Raw genomic sequence first — 22,615 nt, forward strand, 5'->3', positions numbered from 1 at the left:
TTCTCCACAGTATTGCCGAGGTACCTGAACTCCACGTCCTGCTCGATGGTTGAATCTCCGCATTTCATGTCCAGAGGGGAATCGGTTGTTGCCATACTCTTTATCTTCTCCGTGTTGATCTTGAGTCCAAGTTGGCTAGCATTTTCACGGATAGTATTAAGAAGATCCTGAAGTATGGCCTTGTTCCTCTCCATCAAGGCAATATCGTCAGCAAAATCCAGGTCGGCTAGCTTTTTGGCTTCTCCAATTTGGATGCCAAATCCTGTACAATCACGAAGTACGTAATCAATAACGAGGACAAAGAGTAACGGAGAAAGGACACAACCCTGTTTTACGCCGGATTTGATAGGGAAATATCTGGTGCTCCATCTTGGGTCCGAACACAGCATTCTGTGTTTTCATACAATGCAACAATTAGGGACACTATTTTTTCGGGGATTCCATAAAATCCACCGCAGTATTTTCCAAAGCGAGTCTCGGTCGATGGAGTCGAACGCTTTTTCAAAGTCCACGAAAATCAGGTACATTTTTGTCTCCATTCATTGGACTCCTCGATCATCATTCGTAGCACATAGATGAGGTCAGTGCAGGAACGGGACGGCCGGAAGCCATGCTGTTCGTCACGCAAGTGACTATCGAGGGCTGTCTGAATGCGCCGGAGAATAATTTGTGCGAAGAGTTTACCCGGAGTCGAAATGAGACTAATGCCCCTCCAGTTTTCACATTTTGTCGCGTCACCTTTCTTAAAAAGTCTGATGAGCGTACTTTCTGTCCAATCATCAGGTACTTTCTCAGACGTCCAAATGCTAGCAAAGAGTGTCAGCCACACAGTCATACAGACGCTAAGTGATGCTTTTATCATCTCAGCTGATATCCTGTCTGTACCTGCAGCTCTACCATTTTTCAGCTTGCAGCCAGCTTGACTGATTTCTACATCAGACGGTTCTTCGGTGCTGATTTGGAGGTTCAAACAGGGGGTTACGGGGATGTCAGGCGGATCCAGAGGGCGGGGCCCGTTCAGAACCTTTTCGAAATGCAAGGCCCATACTTCGGTGATTTCCGATGGATATGTGACAGTTTTGCCACTCGCATCCTTGACTGGTCCGTTTACGTTTCGGCTTTTCCCAACGATTTCGTTAGTAATCTTGTATATGGCTCTGGAGTCACCTCGTTTTGCCGCTTCCTCCGCCATGGCAGCTGTTTCCTCCACCATGGCAGCTTTTTCCTCCAGAAGGTTGCGCTTGTCCCCCCTTGCACTTTTTTTGACTAGTTTATCCAGATCTCTGTACAGTTGGTTCTTTAGGACTGTGTTGTTGTATTCACCACCATTAAGAAGCTGCTGTTTTAGGTTGCGTCGGTCACCAATCAGGTTCCATGTCCTCTCGGATAGCCATTGGTCTTTGGGCCTCTTGGCATACCCAACCGTAGCAGCAGCCGTTTGGCTGTAAACCTCCTTGATGGTGTTCCAGGTCGACTCCAGACTGGCGTCAATGTCATCATCTAGGGCGAGGGCTTCGAACTTGTTAGAGAGTGTAAGGGCAAATACATTTCGTATTGCCGGAGTGGAACGCTTTGCGGAGTCGAAGGCGGGGTTTGCCTTGGGACTGGTCTTCGGTGCAGCCTTTAACTTCAATGATATCCTGGCTATCATTAGGGCGTGATCGGATGCCACGTCAGCTGCTCTGAAGGCTCTCACATCTTGTAGGCTAGACTTCCATTTTCTATTTATCAGAAGGTGGTCAATTTGGTTGTGCGTTCTCCCGTCTGGGGAGCTCCAGGAATATTTGTGGATTGTTTTGTGTGCAAAAATAGTGCCTCTAATTATTAGGTCATTTGTCAGTGCAAAGTCCACTAGTAGCGTTCCGTTTTCGTTTATTTCGCCGAGTCCTTTGCTTCCCAGGACCTCAGGGCAGTAAGACTTATCATTCCCCACTTTGGCGTTGAAGTCACCGGCGACGCAGGTTAAGTCATGACTGGGAATGTCTTTTGCCACAGCTTGAAGGGTGTTGTAAAAGCTGTCCTTCGTCACGTCGTCTGCGTCGTTAGTTGGTGCATAGCACGCTACTAGGGTTAGTTTTGCATTGTTACCAGCGAATCGGGCTGTGATGATCCTTAAAGACGATCCTTAAAAGACGATTTATTTAATCAATTCAAAACTTTCGAAACCTTTCAACATTGTCTCCGGCAACATATATGTACCCGTCCCATCGCTATTCTAATTTATGCTTCTTTCTTGCATGAAATTCTTTGTATTGATCTTGAAGCCACTTATGCATCTGATTTAACTTTTTAATTGGATCGGAAATGTTTTTATGTGACCAAAGCCTCTTTATGGGGTATAAACAAATAAATGTCTGAAAGGCAAGGTTAGAATAGTATGGGTATTTGGAGCGACCTTCCTCCCCAGTTTTAAATAATTTCTTGGTTTAGTGGTACCACATGTGGAGACATATTGCTATGAAGAACAAGAGCTAAGAGCTCATATGGCACTTGTGGCGAGAAGAGCTAAGAGCCAAGAGATCATATGGTATGAGCTCTAACAAAATTCTATGAATCAATAGATTGATTTAATAAGGAAAATAAGAGGCTTAATGCCAGTCAGGATTTAAAATAAGAGGTCTGAGTCACGATGTCCTTCTAAATATCAAAAATCACCCACTCGTAAGCTATAAATACCTAATTTTTTCTAATTTTTCCTCTCCCTTTAGCCACCCAGATGGTCGAATCTGGAAAACGACTTTATCAAGTCAAATTGTGCAACTCACTGACACGCCTATCAATTTTCATCGTCCTAGCACGTCCAGAAGCACCAAACTCGCCAAATCACTGAACCCCTCCCCCCAACTCTCCCAAATAGAGCGAATCCAGTAGGATTCTGTCAATCACATATCAAGGACATTTGTTTATTCTATCCACCAAGCTTCATCCCGATTCCTACACTCCAAGTGTTTTTCCAAAATTCCCCCCTCTAACTCCCCCCAATGTCAAACGATCTGGTTGGGATTTGAAATAAGAGCTCTGAGACATGAATTCTTTCTAAAAATCAAATTTCATTAAGATCCGATCATTTATTCGTAAGATAAAAATACCCCAATTTTCACGTTTTCCAAGAATTCCGGTTTCCCCCTCCAACTCCCCCCAACGTTACATGATCTGGTCGGAATTTAAAATAAGAACTTTAAAGCACAAGATCCTTCTAAATATCAAATTTCATTAAGATCTGGTCACCCTTTCGTAAGTTACAAATACCTCAATTTCAAAATTACCCCCCCTCCAATTCCACCAAAGAGAGTACATCTGGTCCGGTTATGTCTGTCACGTATCTTAGACAGGTTTTTTTTCTTTCCATCCAGTTTCATCCTGATCTCACCGCTTTAAGTATTTTCTAAGATTTCTGCCCCCCCCCCCCCAACTGTCCCACCCCCCCAATTACGCTTGATCCAGTTGAGATTTAAAATAAGACATCTGAGTTACGACGTCCTTCTAAATATGAAGTTTCGTGAAGATCCTATCACTCCTTTGTAAGTTAAAAATACGTCATTTTTTCTTATTTTTCAGAATTAACCCCCCCCCCCCCCAATAGATCGGATCCGTTCCAATTATGTAAATCACGTATGTAAGACTTCTGCTTATTTTTCCCACCAAGTTTCATCCCGATCCCTCCAATCTAAGCGTTTTCCATGATTTTAGGTTCCCCACCCCAAACTTTCCCCAACGTCACCAGATCCAGTCAGGATTTAAAATAAGAGCTTTGAGACACGATATCCTTCTAAATATCAAATTTCACTGAGATCCGATAACCCGTTCGTAAGCTAAAAATACATAATTTTTTCTAGTTTTTCAGAATTAACCCCCTCCCCCAACTACCCCAAAGAGAGCGGATCCGTTCCGGTTATGTCAATCATGTATCTAGGACTCGTGATTATTTTTTCCACCAAGTTTCATCCCGATCCCTCCACTCTAAGTGTTTTTCAAGTTTTCGTAAGTTAACTGTTCACCTGTTCGTAAGTTAAAAATACGTCATTTTTCTAATTTTTCAGAATTACCCCCCCCCCCCTCAAACTACCCCAAAGGGAGCAGATTCGTTCCAATTATGTCAATCATGTATCTGGGACTTGTGCTTATTTTTCTCATCAAGTTTCATCCCGATCCCTCCACTCTAAGTGTTTTCCAAGATTTTAGGTTTCCCCCCTCCAACTCCCCCCAGTGTCATCAAATCCGGTCAGGACTTAAAAAAGAGCTCTGAGACACAATATCATTCCAAACATCAAATTTCATTAAGATCAAATTGGGGAAAACGACTATTTCTAATTTAAGCTGGTCCAGTCCCTGATACGCCTGCCAAATTTCATCGTCCCTAGCTTACCTGGAAGTGCCTAAAGTAGCAAAACCGGACCGACAGACAGACCGACAGAATTGGCGATTGCTATATGTCACTTTGGTTAATACCAAGTGCCATAAAAAATTACACTTTCAGTCAAGAATCCACGACGTATGTTTAAATGACAGGTTTTATGTCATGCTTACAGTATTCCGGAGTTCACAGGAACCTACCTTTTGTGACTGTCCTGAAAATAAACGAGTCAGTAATAATTAGTGTTACAGCTATATGCTCACAAAAAAGTAAGCCCTTATATTCGAACGAAACGTCGTTGGACTCTTGACTAGAGGTGTGACCATTCTCCATGAAAATGTTTTACCACATGTGTCTCACACTAAATCCAAAAACAGTTCAAAAACTGGGATGAGAGACCCTTCTAAATCATCCCTACTGCCCTGACCTTGCCAACACATGCTTCCAACGCAATAAAGTTCTGAATATTTTGTTTTAGAAAAAGAAAACTTTGTATCAATTTGAGCGGATTGTATAAATTGACGAATGATAGATGGACTTATCTGTCAATAAATGATCTGAAATAATTTTTATATAAATCTAAAAAGGGCTTATGCCAGATTTGCCTCTCACTCTCTCGGACTATCTGTCTTGGCTTTTTCTACAATTAGCCATGACTTGATACGCACAACTACTTAATATTGATTTAAATCTGCCACTGAAATGTTTGTCTGACTCGTAAAACCGAAACAAAAATAGATATAAACAGATTTTTATGCGTTTTTTGATGTGTTTTTTTTGTGCATACATCCGAGTGTGGATTTTTTTCTTTTTTATTAGTTAATTATATTCTTTATTTATTCAATATTCATTTTTTTTATAGGCTTTGAATTGCCGTTCAACAATTTGTACTGCAAATCATATGAACACCATTAAAGAACTGAAATCCATTAGGACTGGAGACGCTGTTTTGGACGATGCTCAAAAGTTTATTGATGAGTTTTATACTTCCATTGAAAAGTGAGTTTTTTTTTCTTTTCGCAATGTAAATCATGTGTCATCTTTATAACTGTAAATATGCACAGGCTCAACCTTAGAAGGGACTAGATTCTTTGAAAGGATGAAGTTGAAAGTGTAAGCACTTTCTCCCTATTTTGTAGATATTCTAAGGGGGATCTGCCTTCTTTTTGCAGGTATGGCATATGAAATTCAGTTTCTGCCATGAGCTAGTTCAGGGTATTATTATTTTGTATCACTTCAAACTTGATTTCACTGGTGATGGTGAAAAAGATTATATTTTTGCTTGGTGCAGAGCCTGTCCTCGTGAGTTATACTTGATATTTCCGACTTTCGGCCCTTGCTGATGTAACTTTAACTTCATGCATGAATTTTGACACTACTTTATAATATCCTACGCTTGCTTACGTATTCATAGACTAAATGAGCCAATTATATAATAGATTAATCTTTATTTTTGCTAATGCATAAATTAATATTTTGTAATTCCATATGCATCGTTTTGTGCATAAATAAATTTTTAATGTTTTTGGTGTTGGAAGAATCTGTATAATATATATAGTAGGAATAGTAATTATACATGGTAAATTTTATTTTTTTATTTTGCCATATACCATCTTTCCATTTAACATATTAAAACTAGTAATTGAACCTGGCGAACTTTTTTTTTATGTTGTTGTATGTCATTTTGTCATGCGTAATCTTAGATATAGTACCGTATGCCTAGCACGAGTTCTTCAATGAAACTGTTGAGCATTTAAAAGATCATTTTGAGCATTGGGGCTCTGTATGAGGGATCGGCAGTTTTTCTAATACAAGCCACACATCACGAACCATAAAAAACCATCGGGAACAGAGCAATATCAATCATAAATATGACATTTTCTCTGCTATAAAACTTGGAACCATCGGTGGCTTGGAGATTATGTCTGTGATTTGGTAACTTGATAAACTATAACTCTGATTTTAACTTCCGAGGTCTATAGTTTACACAGACCTTGAGTTTGCATGTGAGAGTGTACGTATGTCCATGCTCGTCCAACTCTCAGGTTTTAGTGGATTAAAAACAATTTTCCAGAGAGGTAGGGGGGTCGAAATGCGAAAAAGAGTATTTTTAGGCTACTATATTGTGACATTCAGGGTGTGGGGGAAGCAGAGGGCTTGAGACTTCGAACCATTGTTACGGAGAGGCTCCCTACCACCCCCCCTCCTTTTTTTCTATTTAATGTTTTTTTCTGGTTCAAAAATGAGAGAAAGTAACTTTAGGAGAAACTATAAGATATGGATCTGAACTGTCTAATTGATTAGTGTTACATGTGCTGTAGGACATTTTATTAGCTATTAATCAAGCGTTGTTGATTGCAAACTATCTTTTGCTAGGCTGTAAACGCTCGGAGTTGTGCTTCCCACTTGGTGGTTTCTTTCACAAACATTTGTGAGCTGTGGAATGCAGATGTTAATGATGTGCATAGTTTTTTTCGCACCCTCATATTCTCTATTTCCTATTACCTTAGCTTAGCGGGTTGTTCTTCTTCATCATGTGGCATATAAGCCAAACAAAACACTACACGTCTATAACCAATTAGGTTTTTCAGAATTATTGTGACTACATCTATTGAACTTTACTTGGATAGTTTCCAATTATTAGTCTGGGCGCCAGGTGTTGAAAATGTGAAACATACCTTGACGGGATGGGACAAGTATGATAATTAGACCCCCCCTCCTGCTAAGCCGACCATGCTGTTTCGAAAATTATCAAGGGCACTTGCTTGCAATGGGTGAAACACTTCAAAACTCCATGCAAACTCCATTTTATTATACTTTTGGTGTTTCATGCAAGAAAATGCATTTTACGCAAAGTTTGAGGTGCAGTTTTCCGCTCAAAGACGAGATAGAAATGCCTAGAGGCCATAGAATGTCTTCATAGCAAACTAACACGATTAGTTAAAAAAAAAGTGGCAGCAATAACGCAGGTAAAGAAACTAAACAAAGTCAGAATTAGATCTACGTTGCATGGGCAACGTGAGGTGTTGCGGCAACCTTTGCTCGGCTTTGCCGAGTAAAGTGTTGCGAGAGCAACACTTTGGTTATGTTTCGTCGCTGCGACTAAACGCTGAAGTTGTTAATCTGTAAGGATGCTTAAATACATACTAGGTACACCAACTCGCAAAAGTTGCAAACTCCTCATTGCTAAAGATGATTGTAGCCTTACAGCCGATTATTACTTACAAGTCCCCTACATGTCTTACCACTGGAACCAAATTGGTCTTACCATCAAATACAACGGAAACAAAAAATAGGTACACCAACTAGTAAGAGTTGCGAACCCCTCATTGCCGAGGATGATTATGAGCTAACAGCCGACTGTTGCTTACAACTCCCCTATATGTCTCACAATTGGTATCGGCCTATTTTTGGTTTCAGTGTGTACCTTACTACTGAAGTTGTCAACCCCTTTAAACTTTCAAACTGGTATATCTCATGAAGGAATTTTTGTACAAAAAAATGGATGACATATACTTTGATCAGCTCATCAAAAGCTATCGACTGCCGTCGAAAAAAAAATCTATCTGTCTTAGTTCAAAAGCTGACTTTTTTGCCGTAGGCCAACTTTCTAACGTCATCACTTAGAAAGGAGCAAAGGATAAACTCTAATTTCTTTAGCAATGAGAGAACTTTTAAAGTTTAAGAGGCACATCTGATACCATTTCTCTACCGCAATCCCAAGTGCGAAAAACCGAATGATAAACTCAGCTGAAATCACGAACAGAAATGGGTAGAAACAATAGATCGCAGCACTTTTGGACCCGTGGGAAAATGCCGCTTTTTTGCTTCTCTAAATTTTTCTATTTATCACTCAAAGAAGATATATTGGCTGTGGGGCAGGGTAACTGTTGCATATATTTAACACTTATAGATTTTAGTCCATCTTCAATTTAAAACGGGTGCCTGCCTGCTTGCCTGCTAGAACGGAGCTTTCCACTCCAAAGCAGAAACATGGTTTGATGAAGTGAAAGCTTGGCTGCATAACTTCAGATAGTCCTCTCTGACATAGGCAATACAACTCCTCTTCACTTCACACACTATAGGCTCTGGCTCAAGGACAAGCAAAAACCATCCTTTTTGGCCCCAGGCAAGAGTTCTACGAAGCTTTCCAAAATGTAAAGTCATATTCATCAATCCGGCCTAAGGTCCACACTTTCCGTAAAAACCGCAGAGGTTAGACCCTTACCACTTTCTAGCAATAAGCTGAAATCGGGGTGCTAGGAACAAAAAAAAAAAAAAAAAAAACACGCCAAAACCAAAGTGTTGCTCTCGCAACACAATTAACACTATTTATTTATTTCTCACTTTCCCAAATTCATAATGTTTTTTTTATTAGTATCCCTCCATTTCAAGTCGCGCACAATGATTCCTCGTCTGAATCGCAGCACTTCCCACAACAAGAGCACAAAATATCGCACCTTCTTTCTGCGCATGGACATTTTTGTCCACAAGATTTACACTTGGAATAAGGCGAAGTTTTCTGAATAGTGGATGGCCAAGCCGGAAGGGTTGATTTAATGGGTACTATGCATCTGTTCTTCATCTCCCGTCCAAAACTAAGTGAAGAAAGATACGAGGGGCGAGGCATAAGGACCTGCAGCATAATGGGCCATTGGTAAATGCACCGTTTCGCATGTAAGGCAAAGAAGCCGTCGGTTTGAGGCGAAGGGTACAAGTGAAAGGAGGTCATTCAAACCCGAAAATTCCTGTAGGTTTCTGTGTGAAGCGATCAAAATCTCACAATACAGCTTCATCTTCCTCAAGCTCAACTACTCGGTCGATTTCTTCCAAAATCATTTGAGCAAGAGCAGATATTCGAGGTAACCACGGCAGGACTGCTCTAAGGATCGTCTGCTTTTCTTTGAAGAAAATGAAGCTCAAAATATCACAACCGGTGAAACAGTGCAAAAACGCAATTGAATTCACTATAGATGGTGGGAGTCTATCTGGAAGTTTAGTGATTGAAATGACTTTGTCCTGCAAGCAAACCAACCCATTAGGAGTGGTCTTATAAGACCCCGTCCTGGTACAGAACCCCGCGTGCAAACACATTAGGAGTGCAAAATCGCAATTGAATTCACTAGAGACGGCGGGAGTCTATTTGCAAGTTTAGTGATTGAAATGACTTTGTCCTGCAAGCAAACCAACACATTAGGAGTGGTCTTATAAGACCCCGTCCTGGTGCAGAACCCCGTCTGAAGAGCGACACGGATATCTGCTTCTTCATGTATGCTCCTCAGTTCAATGGCAAATCTCTCGCAGTTGACAGTCTGGATACCTGGAAGCAGGTCAACTACTTCAGTTCTATATGCAAGTCCTCCTCTTTGGTACTCTGGAAAACATGCATTCGATAAGCTTTACTTTACTTTGATTAATTTTACTTTAATTTCAACTTTAGTTTTATTTTTTTTCAGTTTAAATTTTAATATAGTTTTAACTTTGTTTACTTGAATTTTTACTTTCTTAACTCACTTTAATTGCTTTACTTTAAAGCTTTGCTTTAATTACCCACAATTGTATTTGTCAATAATATGTCTGCTCACAATTTGGAATTTAGGACCTTCATGAGATAGCTAAGAAATAAACATACCATTCAATTCAGAGTTCAATACTAGATCTAAATATTAACGATCATTTCCTCTTGAAATTCCTTGAAGAAATTTAGTATAGAGTTGGAGATTGTTCGTTGACCCTGTAGTGAAGGATACAGAGGCCCTGCTAATAGAACCCGAATATACAGTAAAAAGTTATTTGTTTGTATCCTATTTCTACTAGACAGTATCTTATTATTGACTGAATGATTATTGCCCAATTAAGCGAATAATATTCAATAAAAAAACAAGTTGTTTTTATCAGGGGGAACTAAACTGTACCTGTACCAAATTTAGAAGAAATATCACTGATTGGACTTCGTACATCCTCTAGATTCTATTAATCAGTCTTTTGGGGGAGACGGGATTTGGGGCCAGGCTATAGGGTTGTGGGTGGGGTGGCCTAGACCCCAAAGTCCCAGAAAGCTGAAGATTAAAACGAAATCAGGCTTTCCAAATTCTGGTAACTGAAAATTCTAGAATTTTCTAAATTATGTGAAATGATTATTGTATTCAAATAAAGGATTAAATTATGAATCACATGGTCTGTTTATTTCATATCTATCTCATTATGGCCTGACTGGATGTAATCCATGTTGTGGATAGGAAAATCCTTTCCACTGAGGTTCATGACCAACTTTGTGTCAGTTCTGATTCCTGGTGAATAAGTGCCAAAAATACGGCTATTGGTTTGCCGGTCAAATTGATGGATCAAGAGAGCAAAAGAAAACTGACGTTATATGGGCCTTAAGCGTAGAGAATTCTAATTTCAACTTCAGAGGAATACCCTTTCACTCAAGACTTTTTGGATAATAGAAAAATTACTCAAAGAGACCAAGTGATGACATACAAAAAAGGCCTTACTCACAAGTAACATCATATGCTATGCAACCTCCACTTAATTAACCAAAAACTATCGCCAGGAACTTCTTTCTCCACTTCTGTTGTCTTGATTCGGTCTTGATACTAAAGCAACAGCAGTCAAAACAAAACCAATCTTGCTTTTTTCTTCTAAAGAACACCAGAAAATGACGTATGAAACCGGCATTTGCGGCTTTTGCTCGCTAGATAACGATTTTCAGGAAATCTGAAGTCCAGATCCAAATTTAATAGCCTTCCCCCCTTGTTTTAAAGGGCAGTTTTTGTTTTCGGTATCAGCATTTTTTTAGGTTATGTTTTGGTATGTGTTTCATAATAACCCCATTCCGTTGTGCACCCTTCTTGAAATAAGCGTGATAGCCAAGCGTGGCGTCCTTACTATATCTTCATTTTTGGAATAATAAATGCATGCTCTTGGAGTGGTAATTAGCCCATAATGGAGATGAAGTTCTGCCTCTCTGATCTTCTGTATAATTTTTCTCGTGATGGTACATGGCTCCTATACCGTTGCTATACATGTCCGCGTCTCTCCCAGCAACTCTCCAAGATTATAGGCGGCTTCTTGAAAATGATGCAGATTAGCCTCCAAAATTCTAGTCCTTTGGCATATATGCTGGCATCATTATAAAAAATGTTTCGAAGCTCCCTCAAAAAGATGTTTTAACAGTGTTAAAACCTCATTCCAAATGGGAGACGGTAGTCCCGCTCCTGTATTTTCCCAGTCAGATCTTCATCAGTTGCCAAATGTTGTTCGATTTGTTTTCCTTCTTTAATGCGAGTCTTTCTTAGGCCAATCTCCCCTTGAGAAAAGAAACTGATTTCATGCCACCAACAGCCTCGATAGCTTCTCCAGTTATCCCACTTTTGCATAGTCGATGGAGAAATGTCTTATCAGGGTTATGTATCCCAGGTCTAAGGCTAAGCATCTCTCTCCTGAGTTATTCACCTCCTCCTTGACCGACGATGCCATCTTTGCATCTTTCCTTTGTTATGGTGCCCTCTAATTTCACCAAGACAGTATCAGGAGAACAGTTCAGATTGTCTTCCATAATCTCTGGTTCCATAAGAAGGACAACATCTTCATCCTTGAGGGTTCGTCAACCACCTTTGCTGACCCATACGATGATCAGCTTCACGAAATCAGTAAAATCCCTCTTTCTTTTGGTGCTCCAGGAGCCTTTTTTTTCCTCTTTACTATAGGTCGCTGGTTTGCTGAAGCATTCTTTGGGGGGTTGCTTTTCGTATATGGTTAGCATTATCTCTTTTTTCCCTTTTGGTTGAGTCAGGTTGTCAGCTGCTGATCCTTTCCTGCAACTCGGCCCTGGGATCCAAGAAGACGCCCAAAGAAAGATACAAAAAAGCACTTGCGACAGGGCGGGTACATAAAACTCATTTATAGAAAAAAGCTGGTATTGCAGCCATGACAACTGAAGATTTTATATCGAAGCTTAACTTGGGCGTCTGTTCATTCGCGTTATTATTATTTGGTATTATTTGCCTCTTATTAATAGTTTGTCCTAGATGAGACATATTAACACTGACAATGCAATGTTTTATCAAACAAATCCTAATTCGTAAGAACCAGAAAAAAGAACTTTTCCTGTGTAATATGGACCAGTGTTAGACTTCCAGAACCGCGGTTGTGAATAAAAGTGCTGCCACCTACGAGTACGAACTAATTACAGACTTTTTGAGAAAGAACCACAGATGGCATCGCAGTCATCTAAGCGGAAGAAAGACAGTCCGATTAAAGGCCAAGACAAATGCTCAGCGTGCGCGGTAGCATTAGACCCTAACTCATCTGCCCTTGAATGTGATTCTTGTGAAAATTGGCTATGTATAAAGTGTTTGGAGATGCCCCTAGCTGAGTACAATCTTTTCACAAAGATGACAAGGCGAATTGGTTGCCAGTGGGTATGCCCAGTGTGCAAACTCAGGGCACCGCAGTCGTCCAATCAAAGTAACATTGGTAACCAAGTAAAAACCCTCCTTTCCGAGTTTGAAGATCGAATCACAAAAAAGTTTGATGATTCGTTCGACTTATTTAAGGACAGTATCACAAAAGAAATAAGCGAGGCAGTAAACCCACTCAGTGATCGGATCTCCAACATTGAAAGAGACATGGCATCTAAGTGTTCTGTTGCTGATGTCGATAGCAGAATTTCTAAACTAGTCGCGGAGGGAAAAGTTGGTACTGACCTAGAGGACCAAGTCCTAAAAGTGATGAGGCAGGATAGGGACAGACAACGCAGGAAACTGAACCTCATCGCTTATGGTGTCTCACCTACAGACGATGATACAAACTTTGTGATCCAGCACCTAGCCTCAGATTATAGTCTCCCCGGCGTCAAAATTCTGAACCTGAAAAGACTCGGTGCAAACAACCCACCCACCCAGCAAGTCCCAGACCGCCCTCCCCCGATTCTTTTTAGTGTTACAGACATTGCCACCAAGGTAAAGATCTTGAAAAAATCCGTCGAGCTGAAAGCAGACATACAGTTCCACAGCGAGGAGTCCCGAGAGGACAGAGCTAAACGTAAGAGCGCTACAGAGGAACTTAAAAGACGGATTGCAAACGGTGAGACTGACCTCGGAGTACGGAACGGCAAAGTCGTTTCAAAAAATGGTCAGCGAGCTCCACCCCCAGCATTGGGGGCGATGGAGCACTAGATGCACAGCCAGACGAAAGACATGTAAATAGTAGTTTAGTGTCATTTAACAGTGTATTATATAGTAGTTCCATATCAGCTCAAGAACATTCATCGGAATGCAGTTTTGAAACTGCCAAATCTGACACTAGCTGCGTTCTTTCTGTTGAATCGGAATACAACTCGCCAGATTCTTATTCAACTGACGCAGCATCTAGCGAAGCAGACGAAAGTCCGTCATCCAACGATGACGTGCTAGTTCCAGCGGGCTCAGGAAGAAGAAGAAGCAGACAGAAACAAGTGATGAAAGTGTTGTCAACAAACATTGACTCCTTGCCAAACAAGCTGAATGAGCTAAAAGTGTTGCTGGCTCACGAAGATATAGACGTTGTGTGCTTAAGTGAAATTTGCCCAAAAAACTCTCAAAATAGACTGGAGGATAGCCATATTCAGATACCAGGATACACAGTCATTTCGAATCTGGACAGACCCAATGTGAGGAGAGGAGTTGCCATATACATCAAGTCAGCCTTGAAGGTAAATAACATTGACCTTTTCACAAGTGCCAATTATTTTTGGGTAGAGTCTATCCTGGTTGAATTGACAGTAGGGTCTGAAAAGTTTAGAATTGGCGTGATTTACCGTAGCCCTTCCTCCCCCAGCTCCGAAGAATCATTTCAGTATGTGGCAAATATTATAAATGAAATGACAATATGTAACCCCAAAAATGTCATCATCACAGGAGACTTTAACATGCCGGACACCAGGTGGGTCGATGGTTTAGGCTTTACTCTTCAAAACAACTATACCAATCCAACTCTTGAAGCCTTTGCTGATAACCTGCTGGTCCAGACAGTTGAGTTCCCTACCAGACATAGAGATCATCAAACTCCATCTCTCCTTGATCTCGTTCTGTCAAACAACCCCGAAAAAATTATGTCAACAGCAAACTTACCCCCCCTTGGAGCAAGCGACCATCTTTGTATCCTGAGTGCAATAATCTTGAATCAGATACCAACCAACAAAATCAAACGAACGTTTGTTGATTACAAGAAAATACGCCAGGACCTACAAGAGATTGAATGGGAAAACTCCTTGCAACAAGACACTGAAGCATCCTGGGAGCTTTTCAAGGACATACTACTGAGTCTTGAGTTGAAGCATACGAAAACTTACTTCTCAGAACGTCCCAGAACCCTTCCGTATATGTCACCACAGCTAAAAAAAGTCATTAATAAGAAAAAGAAAGCTTGGTAAAGTATAAAAATTGTGAGAGTGCAGCCCATCTAGAGCAGTACAGAAAGGCCAGGAACAAACTGAGAAATGCGACCAGAAAAGCAACCATAAGATATGAGGAGTCGATAGCACTAGAGGCAAAAACCAATCCAAAAAAGTTTTGGAGATATGTCACTTCAAACAACCCAAGCCGCAGGTCGATCCATCATTTTACCTCCAGCGATGGAACCAAAATAACCGACCCATTGGTAATGGCAGATACCCTCAATCAATGCTTCTCGTCAAATTTCTCTAAAGACCCTGGATGCCCCCATCGGATATGCCAACCACCCACATCAAACACCCTATGCCACCGATCCAGTTCACAGCTTGTGATACTTACAAGCGCCTAAAAACTTTGGACCCATCCAAGGCAAAGGGACCCGATGGCATCCATCCTAGGTTGCTGAAGGAGACCGCAGCTGAAATAGCGGAACCCCTGACAAGAATATTCCAGATGTCAATAGCTTCCAAAACTATTCCCTCTGACTGGAAAACAGCAAATGTCATGCCAGTTTTCAAAAAAGGACAGAAAGATAAACCACAGAATTACAGACCCATCAGCCTGACTTCTGTCCCATCAAAAGTCATGGAAGGCGTCTTAAATGATGCAATCGTTGCACATCTGGAAGCTAACAGCCTGTTATACGATGGACAACATGGTTTCAGGAAGGGTCGCTCTGTGGAGACAAACCTAATTCAATCATATGACATAATCACCAAGATGATTGAGGAAGGCCTTCCAGTTGACGTACTCTTGCTGGACCAAGCCAAAGCTTTCGAGAAGGTAGTACACTCGTACCTGGAAAGGAAACTAGAGTTCTATCAACTCCACCAAGATGTAAGGGAATGGATTATCCAGTTTCTCAAGGATAGAATACAGAGGGTGATGATGTATGATGAGGAGGGGAATCAAATCATGTCAAACCCAACTCCAGTGCTCAGCGGAGTTCCGCAAGGAACTAAACTGGGACCTACCCTCTTCAACATGTTCATCAATGACTCAGCCCAGTCAGTGCAAAATGACCTTAAACTGTTTGCAGACGACTCGAAATTGTTTGGCCCAGTCGCAAACAACCAACAGTGCGCAGCTCTGCAGGCAGACCTGCACACCCTCAACAACTGGTCCTCTTCCTGGTCCCTCGAGTTTAATGCTGAAAAGTGCAAAGTCCTACATCTTGGCCCTAAGAACCCAGGAATGACATATACAATGACAGATCGTACTGGGAAGCTCATAACTTTGGAAACTGTTACCGAAGAAAGAGACCTTGGGGTCATTGTTGATGACAAAATGAAATTCCATAGTCGCAGCAAATACCTAGCTGCAAAAGGCAACAGGTCCCTTGGTCTCATCAGACGTAATATCACCAGTAGATCTCCCAGGACAATCAGGAAGCTATATACAGGACTGGTCAGACCGCAACTTGAGTACGGAGTCTCTCTTGCCGTTCCCCACTATGTCGTGGACAAGAAGATCCTTGAGAGCGTTCAGCGGAGGGCTACAAAACTACCAACCAAATGTAAGAACCTCTCGTACCCTGAACGCCTCAAGAAACTCAAGCTCCCAACCCTGACGTACAGGAGGAAACGCGGAGATGCAATCCTGACCCACAAGCTGCTGGAGAATGGTGTCACACCAGGGCTTTTTAATAAGTCGCTCTCTAGCCACACCCGGGGCCACACCAAGAAGCTCCAGCAACAAAGAAGCTCACGGAGAGAACGTTCCAACTTCTTCTCAACTCGTGCTGTTCCACTGTGGAATTCCCTTAGTGAAGAAACAGTTCAGTCCAAAACTGTTGACAGCTTCAAAAAAGCAATTGACCGAGACTGGGCAGCGATGGAGTGGAAACTACACTGGGAGGCCAGTGGATCTACTCAACGGAACTAGACAACGCACTTCCACCTCCATCACTCAACCGGCGAATCTACAGGATGTTCACCCAACCTTATTCGCCGGCCAGTGCGATTTAAGGTAATTTAAGGTAATAGTTGGGGTGGGATAACATACACGTTGATTTAAGATTTTTTTCACCCTCCTCGGAGGGGAGAGTGCTGTGAAAAAACCTCAATAAAGGAATTTTGGTCTCTCCCCAACGCAAAGTTTTCAGTCATGTGTATTCAAACATATCATATACCGAAAAAAAGATCCAATACTAAATCATTCCTAATAAATTTTATCTTTGCAATTTTTACGATATATCAAAAATCTTTGCAATATTTGTGTTTTCTTACTAATAAAACTGATTTGTTTAATCTTGAAGAAATTTTCTTGTCGCCCCAGAAATGCTTAATATATCCAAGGGACTAAGATCAAACAGTTCTTGGAAGCAAACTGTAGTTAAGGAGCGATACGGCTCAATAGTAACAGAAAGTCTAAAAAACGGAATTTTGATACCGATAGATACATCAAAAGAATTAGATTTGTATGCTAATTTCAAATATGTAAGTTTCATCAAGTTTAGTCTTACCATAAAAAGTTACGAGCCTTAGAAAATTTACCTCATTTTCGAAAAAAAGGGGAAACACCCCCTTTAAAAGCCATAGAATCTTAATACAAATCACACCGTCAGATTCACCGTATCAGACACCCCTGCTAAAGCATTTTTTTTTACTTTCAAAAGAGCTATTTATTCTAACGGCCTTTGTGATTCAGGGGTCATTCTTGAACAGTTGGAACAAAATTCCAATTTTATTGTAAAGAACGAGGTCTTGACGAGGGTGAACCTCTTCATATGCGTAATAATATTTGTTCGTTTTAAGTTTTAATGTTGCTACTTACTTTCAGTTGAAGAAACTTGTTTTTTTATATAATGATAATCTGGGACCACCGGTTCGATATGATTACCAATGGGAAGACAAAAAAAAAGATAAAACATATAAAAACAGTTCCGTGTTCATGTACACAAAACGTAATTTTGTATTTTACACATTAGAACTTGAAGTATCTACTGGGGCTGCAGGGTTCTCAGATATGTTAATTTGGCTTTATTATTTTCATCAAGACCACTTGCCCTTTTGTTGGTGTTTTTTGCTTTTTCTGAAGATCAGGCTCTTGAGTTTTTTGGGTAACCTGAAACTTGATGAATATTGCATATTTAGGATCACTAAAAAAATCAAAATTTTTCTATGTATGTACTACTGTCAAAACTACTATTTTCGAGTCTCGGTTACTATTAGCATACGTTCCATATTCACTTACTGTTCGTTGCCACGAACTTTTTGAAATCAATACCTTTTTTTTACAATATTTGCATTCTCCAGTGAATGATTTACCACACGAATGAACAAAGTGTATTCCAATAAAATACATAAGAAAAGAATTTCTTAGGGTATTATCAACATGAAAGAATGAAAGTCCTAATAAAACCTAATGTAAACTTTTCTAAGGAAAATTGTTTTGGCCCTATTATGGTTTCGGTACTGCTATTATCATGGACACATATTCTACTGATGGGTTTTTAATTTTCAAATTATTTTTTCTTACGTCCAATAGTATGACGCCCAGCTGTGTCAAACATTCCACCAATATGTAATCTGTTATTCAGTAAAAACCAGACACATCTATCTCGCTAAATTTTTGCCTTTTATTTTAATTTGATACTTACCACTCTACCAGAGGTGGTTTTAGCAGGACAGATGAGGCACTTGCCCCGGGCGAAAAAATTTTGAGGGGTGTAAACTTTCAAATGAATGATGTAAGAGTTACAATCATTTTGCGATTTTTAAAATTTCATTTTAATTAAAATAAAGTAAAGGGCGCGGTTGGCAGTGGACATAAAGAAATTGAATCCGAGATTTTTATTTGCCCATGTAAAGTAAGAAAAGTCAGATTTAAATAAATAAAAATTTCGTTGATCAATTTTGTTGCTAATAAGTAGCAATTTTGTTAGAATTTGGGCTGCAAATTTTTGGAGAAAGGGAGAATTCTAATCAGGGTTTTTCCCCAGGCGCAAGAGGGGCCAGGACTGCCACTACAATTGTTGACCGCGTTCGAATATATTAGAGTGAACAAAGACGTTCAGAATTATATTTATTTATGTTATTGCAAAGAATGCAATTTTCATGAAAAATAGGGTGTGATTTTCGTAACTTTAATAAATAAAATTTACAACTTTTTTTTTTGGCAAGTTTTAATTCACAAAAAGATACATAGTAGTAAATCTAAATATGTGTGAACAGTGGGCAAATTGCTTAACTTGCGACCCTTTTATAAGGGCTATGTGGGGTCTTGTTATCCCCAAAGGTATATCTATAGGGGACTAAGGTATAGAAATGATTTCATTGTTAGAAAACAAATCTTTTTTTGAATTTTACACCCATCTAGGATTTATTTTTATCTTAAAAGGATAGGATGAAGGGCTGGCTGGCGTCATTACTGATCTGCTATATGGGTGTCTATGCGTGAGTTGGCTGTTTGTTGAGGATTTTAAACATACTTTTTTACATTTAGGTATTTTAGCTAGCTTCCAGGTACCCCTCACTTACTTTGAAGCGAGTATTATCTGCTCAGCCGACAGGGGTGTCATGAAGGGGCTACCTTCACTCATTGTTGCCAGGTTTTGCTAAAACTACCATTATCAGCTAAAATTGTTCATAGCATGTACATTCACGTATCTTTTACAGGAATATCAATCGATGAAGATGAAGAAGGGGATTGTAAAGTTTTTTTTCTATTTTGTTAGAATATACAGAAAAAATAGTATCTATCAAAGTCTAGGGTGGAGGTAAGACGCTATTGTTTTGTTAGTTTCTTGCTTAAAATAACAAAAACTGTTTTCAGAATCTATTGGGTAATCGCCTCTCCCATTTTATTGACTCCACTGGCTTCATCTTGTCCTTCTCTTTGAACAAATTCTAATGGTGCTGTATCTAATAATTCCAGTATGATAATATGCAAGTTGTAAGTGAATCTTTTCAGAAGAAATAACTCCTTTTGATTTAACTTTTTGTCCGTTCAAATGATCAACATCTTCTCCTTTCATAGACTTGTTAACAAACACAAATTATTGTAAAACCGTTTTCAAATAGTTGATAAATTAAGCGACTAAGCTACAATACATTAAGCTAATTTCCTTTTTTTCAAGACGTTTTGGTGGAGCTCAAGACCCTAAAAAAAAAAAAAAAATGTCTTCTTTCACATCTGATTTCGAGTAAAACACAAATGAACATAGGATTTGTGGCATTCAAAGAAAAACATTAATTTATGTTCTTAAATAGAAATTTTCTGGAGATTGGGTGAAATAGAGGAAGCGCATTGGAGCCGGTAAGACTTTCGCCTGAAATTACGCTGTAAAAATGTTGAAGTTGTGCCCTTTGGTTGTTATTCTTTACAGCACATATTTTGTCTGAACAAAATGTGTAAGGGGAAATCATTACCGCCGTTTTTGCACAAGGAGGATCAGAGATCCTGACTATCTCCGTGGAATTCCATAAATGAATAAAAACTGAAATGAGAAATGAAAAAAGGGTTTGAGACTTGGAACCATTGTTTCAGGGAGGCACCCCTGCTCTTCTTTTCTGTCCAATGTCCGCAAGTATAGCGATGAATTGCCCTAATTTCAAATCTTCTTTGTGTTGAAAAGTTGTCATTAGGAGATCGTTATTCAAATAATATATGGCTGTTTTGTGTACCTGACTGCTGCATGCCCACCTCATACGAGCGATTGTTACCAAAAAAGATTGAATCAGTCAAACTCCAGAGATCTATGCTTTGAAGTCATGGAAATATGACATAATATTCCAGAGAAGAGAGTTTTTAAAAGATAATTAGTGGGCAATATTTTGTTGAAAGATCATTAATTTTATGGTCAAGCAGTGATTTAATTTGTTATGATGGTTTTTGTTAACTACAATGTTTATTATTACATGAATCCTGCTATCTTGAGTAATAAATTTACTTTGGGATATGTTGTGTTTTGACTAGGTTGAAGCTATCTCATAAAAAATGATGAGACTCAATTTTTCGAAGATGAAACAACGAGAAATACAAGTTTTCTCTGTTGAAATAATACGTGAAACTCCAGAAAACTATGCATTGAAGTCAGGGAAACATGGCATAAATATTCCAGAGAAGGGACTTTTAAAAAGACACTCGTTGGGCAATAGTTTGTTAAAAGATCAATAACCTTATGGCCAAGCAGTGATTTAATTTTCAATAGTATCTATTTTTAAATAAAAAGCATTTGATGTAGCAATTTATTTAAAGTAAGCCACTAACCAGTTTTTTTGCGATTTTTCAGAACTCCGTTATTGGCTCTTATTGATGTTATCATTCGCATTTGCAGGGGGGTAAGGGTTAGAGCTTCCCTTGGAAAATTTTGACCATAAGTTAGCTACAAAGAAATCAAAGAAAATCATTGAAGTAGGATTTGAAAATCATTGGTAGGGAAAATCATTGAAGGATAACAGCTGATAAGAAAATGTGTGTTGGCTCATGGCTAGCTGTGTGCTAATTTGTTTTAACCCTGAACAGGGGCAAAATGAGTTCTTACTTATGACGAAACGCCCTCTTAAAGTTTTCCACAAACTTTTTTTCTACATCATTTGGTTTGAGTAAAACTAGAACCTTCCTAGTACTGAATGGTAAGTAAATGGCGACCTTTATCACTAAAGTAAAACGGTTCAAAATAGGGATGATACCTTTTTATTAACAGTGAATAGATATAAAAATATTTAACTGGATATTTCGAACACATATACAGTGTTCATCATCAGCAGTAAAACTGCTGATGTTTAACTGCTGATAATGAACATTGTATTTGTGTTCGAAATATCCAATTAAATAATTTTATATCCATTCACTGTCAATAAAAAGGTATCATCCCTATTTTGATCTGTTTTATTTTCATCATAGAAAGGCAGTGTGGTCTTCGAAGTTATCTACGGCGACCTTTATCTATAACAAAGGCTCCAAACCCTAGATATTAACAACAATAAATCAAAGAAACAGCTTTTCTGGTGATTGCAAATATGTATTTTTTAGAGTTTGATATTAAACGTCCCATGTTATCAATACACAAGAAAGTTGACATAATTTTATTGAAAAAAAGGAAATTAACTTAAAAGAGGGTAAGCCCGATAATACGCCATCAAATTTAGTATGTTTGAGCACCCATTAGTCAATATCTGAAGCCACTATGATAATCAGTATTCTGAGAGCAGTCGCATTTCTTTTTGCTATGTAATTTCTTTTTATTCCTTTTTTCTTACCAGAACTTGTTGCATTGATTTAGTTGTTCACTTTGACAGAACTTTAATTTCTTATAGTTACAAAGTATAAGGCTATATATTTTGGTATTCAAAAATTAAAATATCAAATTACTCTGTAACATTAAACACTTACAGCCTTTTTCAATAACATCCAATGCTTAAAATTCTTATTTGGTTTTCTTATTCTTAGTTTCAAAACTTTACTTTGAATAAACTACTTTTAAAATGCTTTAAATGTGTAGTTACAGTTTTTCAAGATGTTAAATATATTAGTGTTTGATAAACAAATTCAAAATATTAATGTTTGAAATATTTGATTTTTTTCACTTTTTACCTTTAACAAATAAAAAATTATTAAGAATCCGGAACTAATTAAAATCTAACCATGAGCATTTAGATTTTCGAAGTTACTCAGAAGGCAATATTTGTTATACGGTTAATGCTACAACTACTGTTATTGCAACTATTAAAAAGTTATTGATTCCATGTAAACGGATATTCTTGTATTAAAGTGTCAAAAAAATGACGTATGGGTGATAATGGTTGCTAAAGGGTGCCGTGTGTCAGCTATTGAGCGTAAGAGGCTAGGAAAAACCATGGAAGATCGTAATGCAAGG

General features: G+C 39.0%; 2 protein-coding genes across 3 annotated transcripts in view; one reads left to right on the forward strand and one right to left on the reverse strand.

Annotated features, from left to right (window-relative positions):
- The window catches only part of LOC136041769 (protein spire homolog 1-like), a 90,095-nt gene that overhangs the window by 22,261 nt on the left and 45,219 nt on the right, over nt 1-22,615 (forward strand). The window contains exon 2 of one of the 2 annotated variants that reach the window (XM_065726534.1): nt 5,217-5,353. The exons of the other annotated variant lie outside the window; for it this stretch is intronic. The gene's annotated coding sequence lies outside the window, so the exon portion shown is untranslated. The remainder of the gene's footprint in view (nt 1-5,216; nt 5,354-22,615) is intronic. 2 annotated transcript variants of the gene reach the window in all.
- Nucleotides 518-11,915, reverse strand: LOC136041763 (uncharacterized). The gene is made up of 6 exons (XM_065726522.1): nt 11,813-11,915; nt 9,541-9,728; nt 9,138-9,373; nt 6,860-6,922; nt 4,555-4,568; nt 518-2,124 (listed from the first exon to the last, which is right to left on the reverse strand). The coding sequence occupies exons 1-6, from the start codon at nt 11,913-11,915 to the stop codon at nt 518-520; spliced, it is 2,211 nt and encodes a 736-aa protein (XP_065582594.1).

The sequence above is a fragment of the Artemia franciscana genome, unplaced genomic scaffold (assembly GCF_032884065.1).
Source record: "Artemia franciscana unplaced genomic scaffold, ASM3288406v1 PGA_scaffold_37, whole genome shotgun sequence".
NCBI classification, from domain to species: domain Eukaryota; kingdom Metazoa; phylum Arthropoda; class Branchiopoda; order Anostraca; family Artemiidae; genus Artemia; species Artemia franciscana.

Coding starts and splice junctions, on each gene's coding strand:
- LOC136041763 (XM_065726522.1), bottom strand. CDS start 11,915: ATGGAAGACAATCTGAACTGTTCTCCTGATACTGTCTTGGTGAAATTA. Junction 9,374..9,540: donor AGACCACTCCTAATGTGTTG/GTTTGCTTGCAG, acceptor GTTTGCTTGCAG/GACAAAGTCATTTCAATCAC. Junction 6,923..9,137: donor GAGGAAGATGAAGCTGTATT/GTGAGATTTTGA, acceptor AATTGGTTATAG/ACGTGTAGTGTTTTGTTTGG.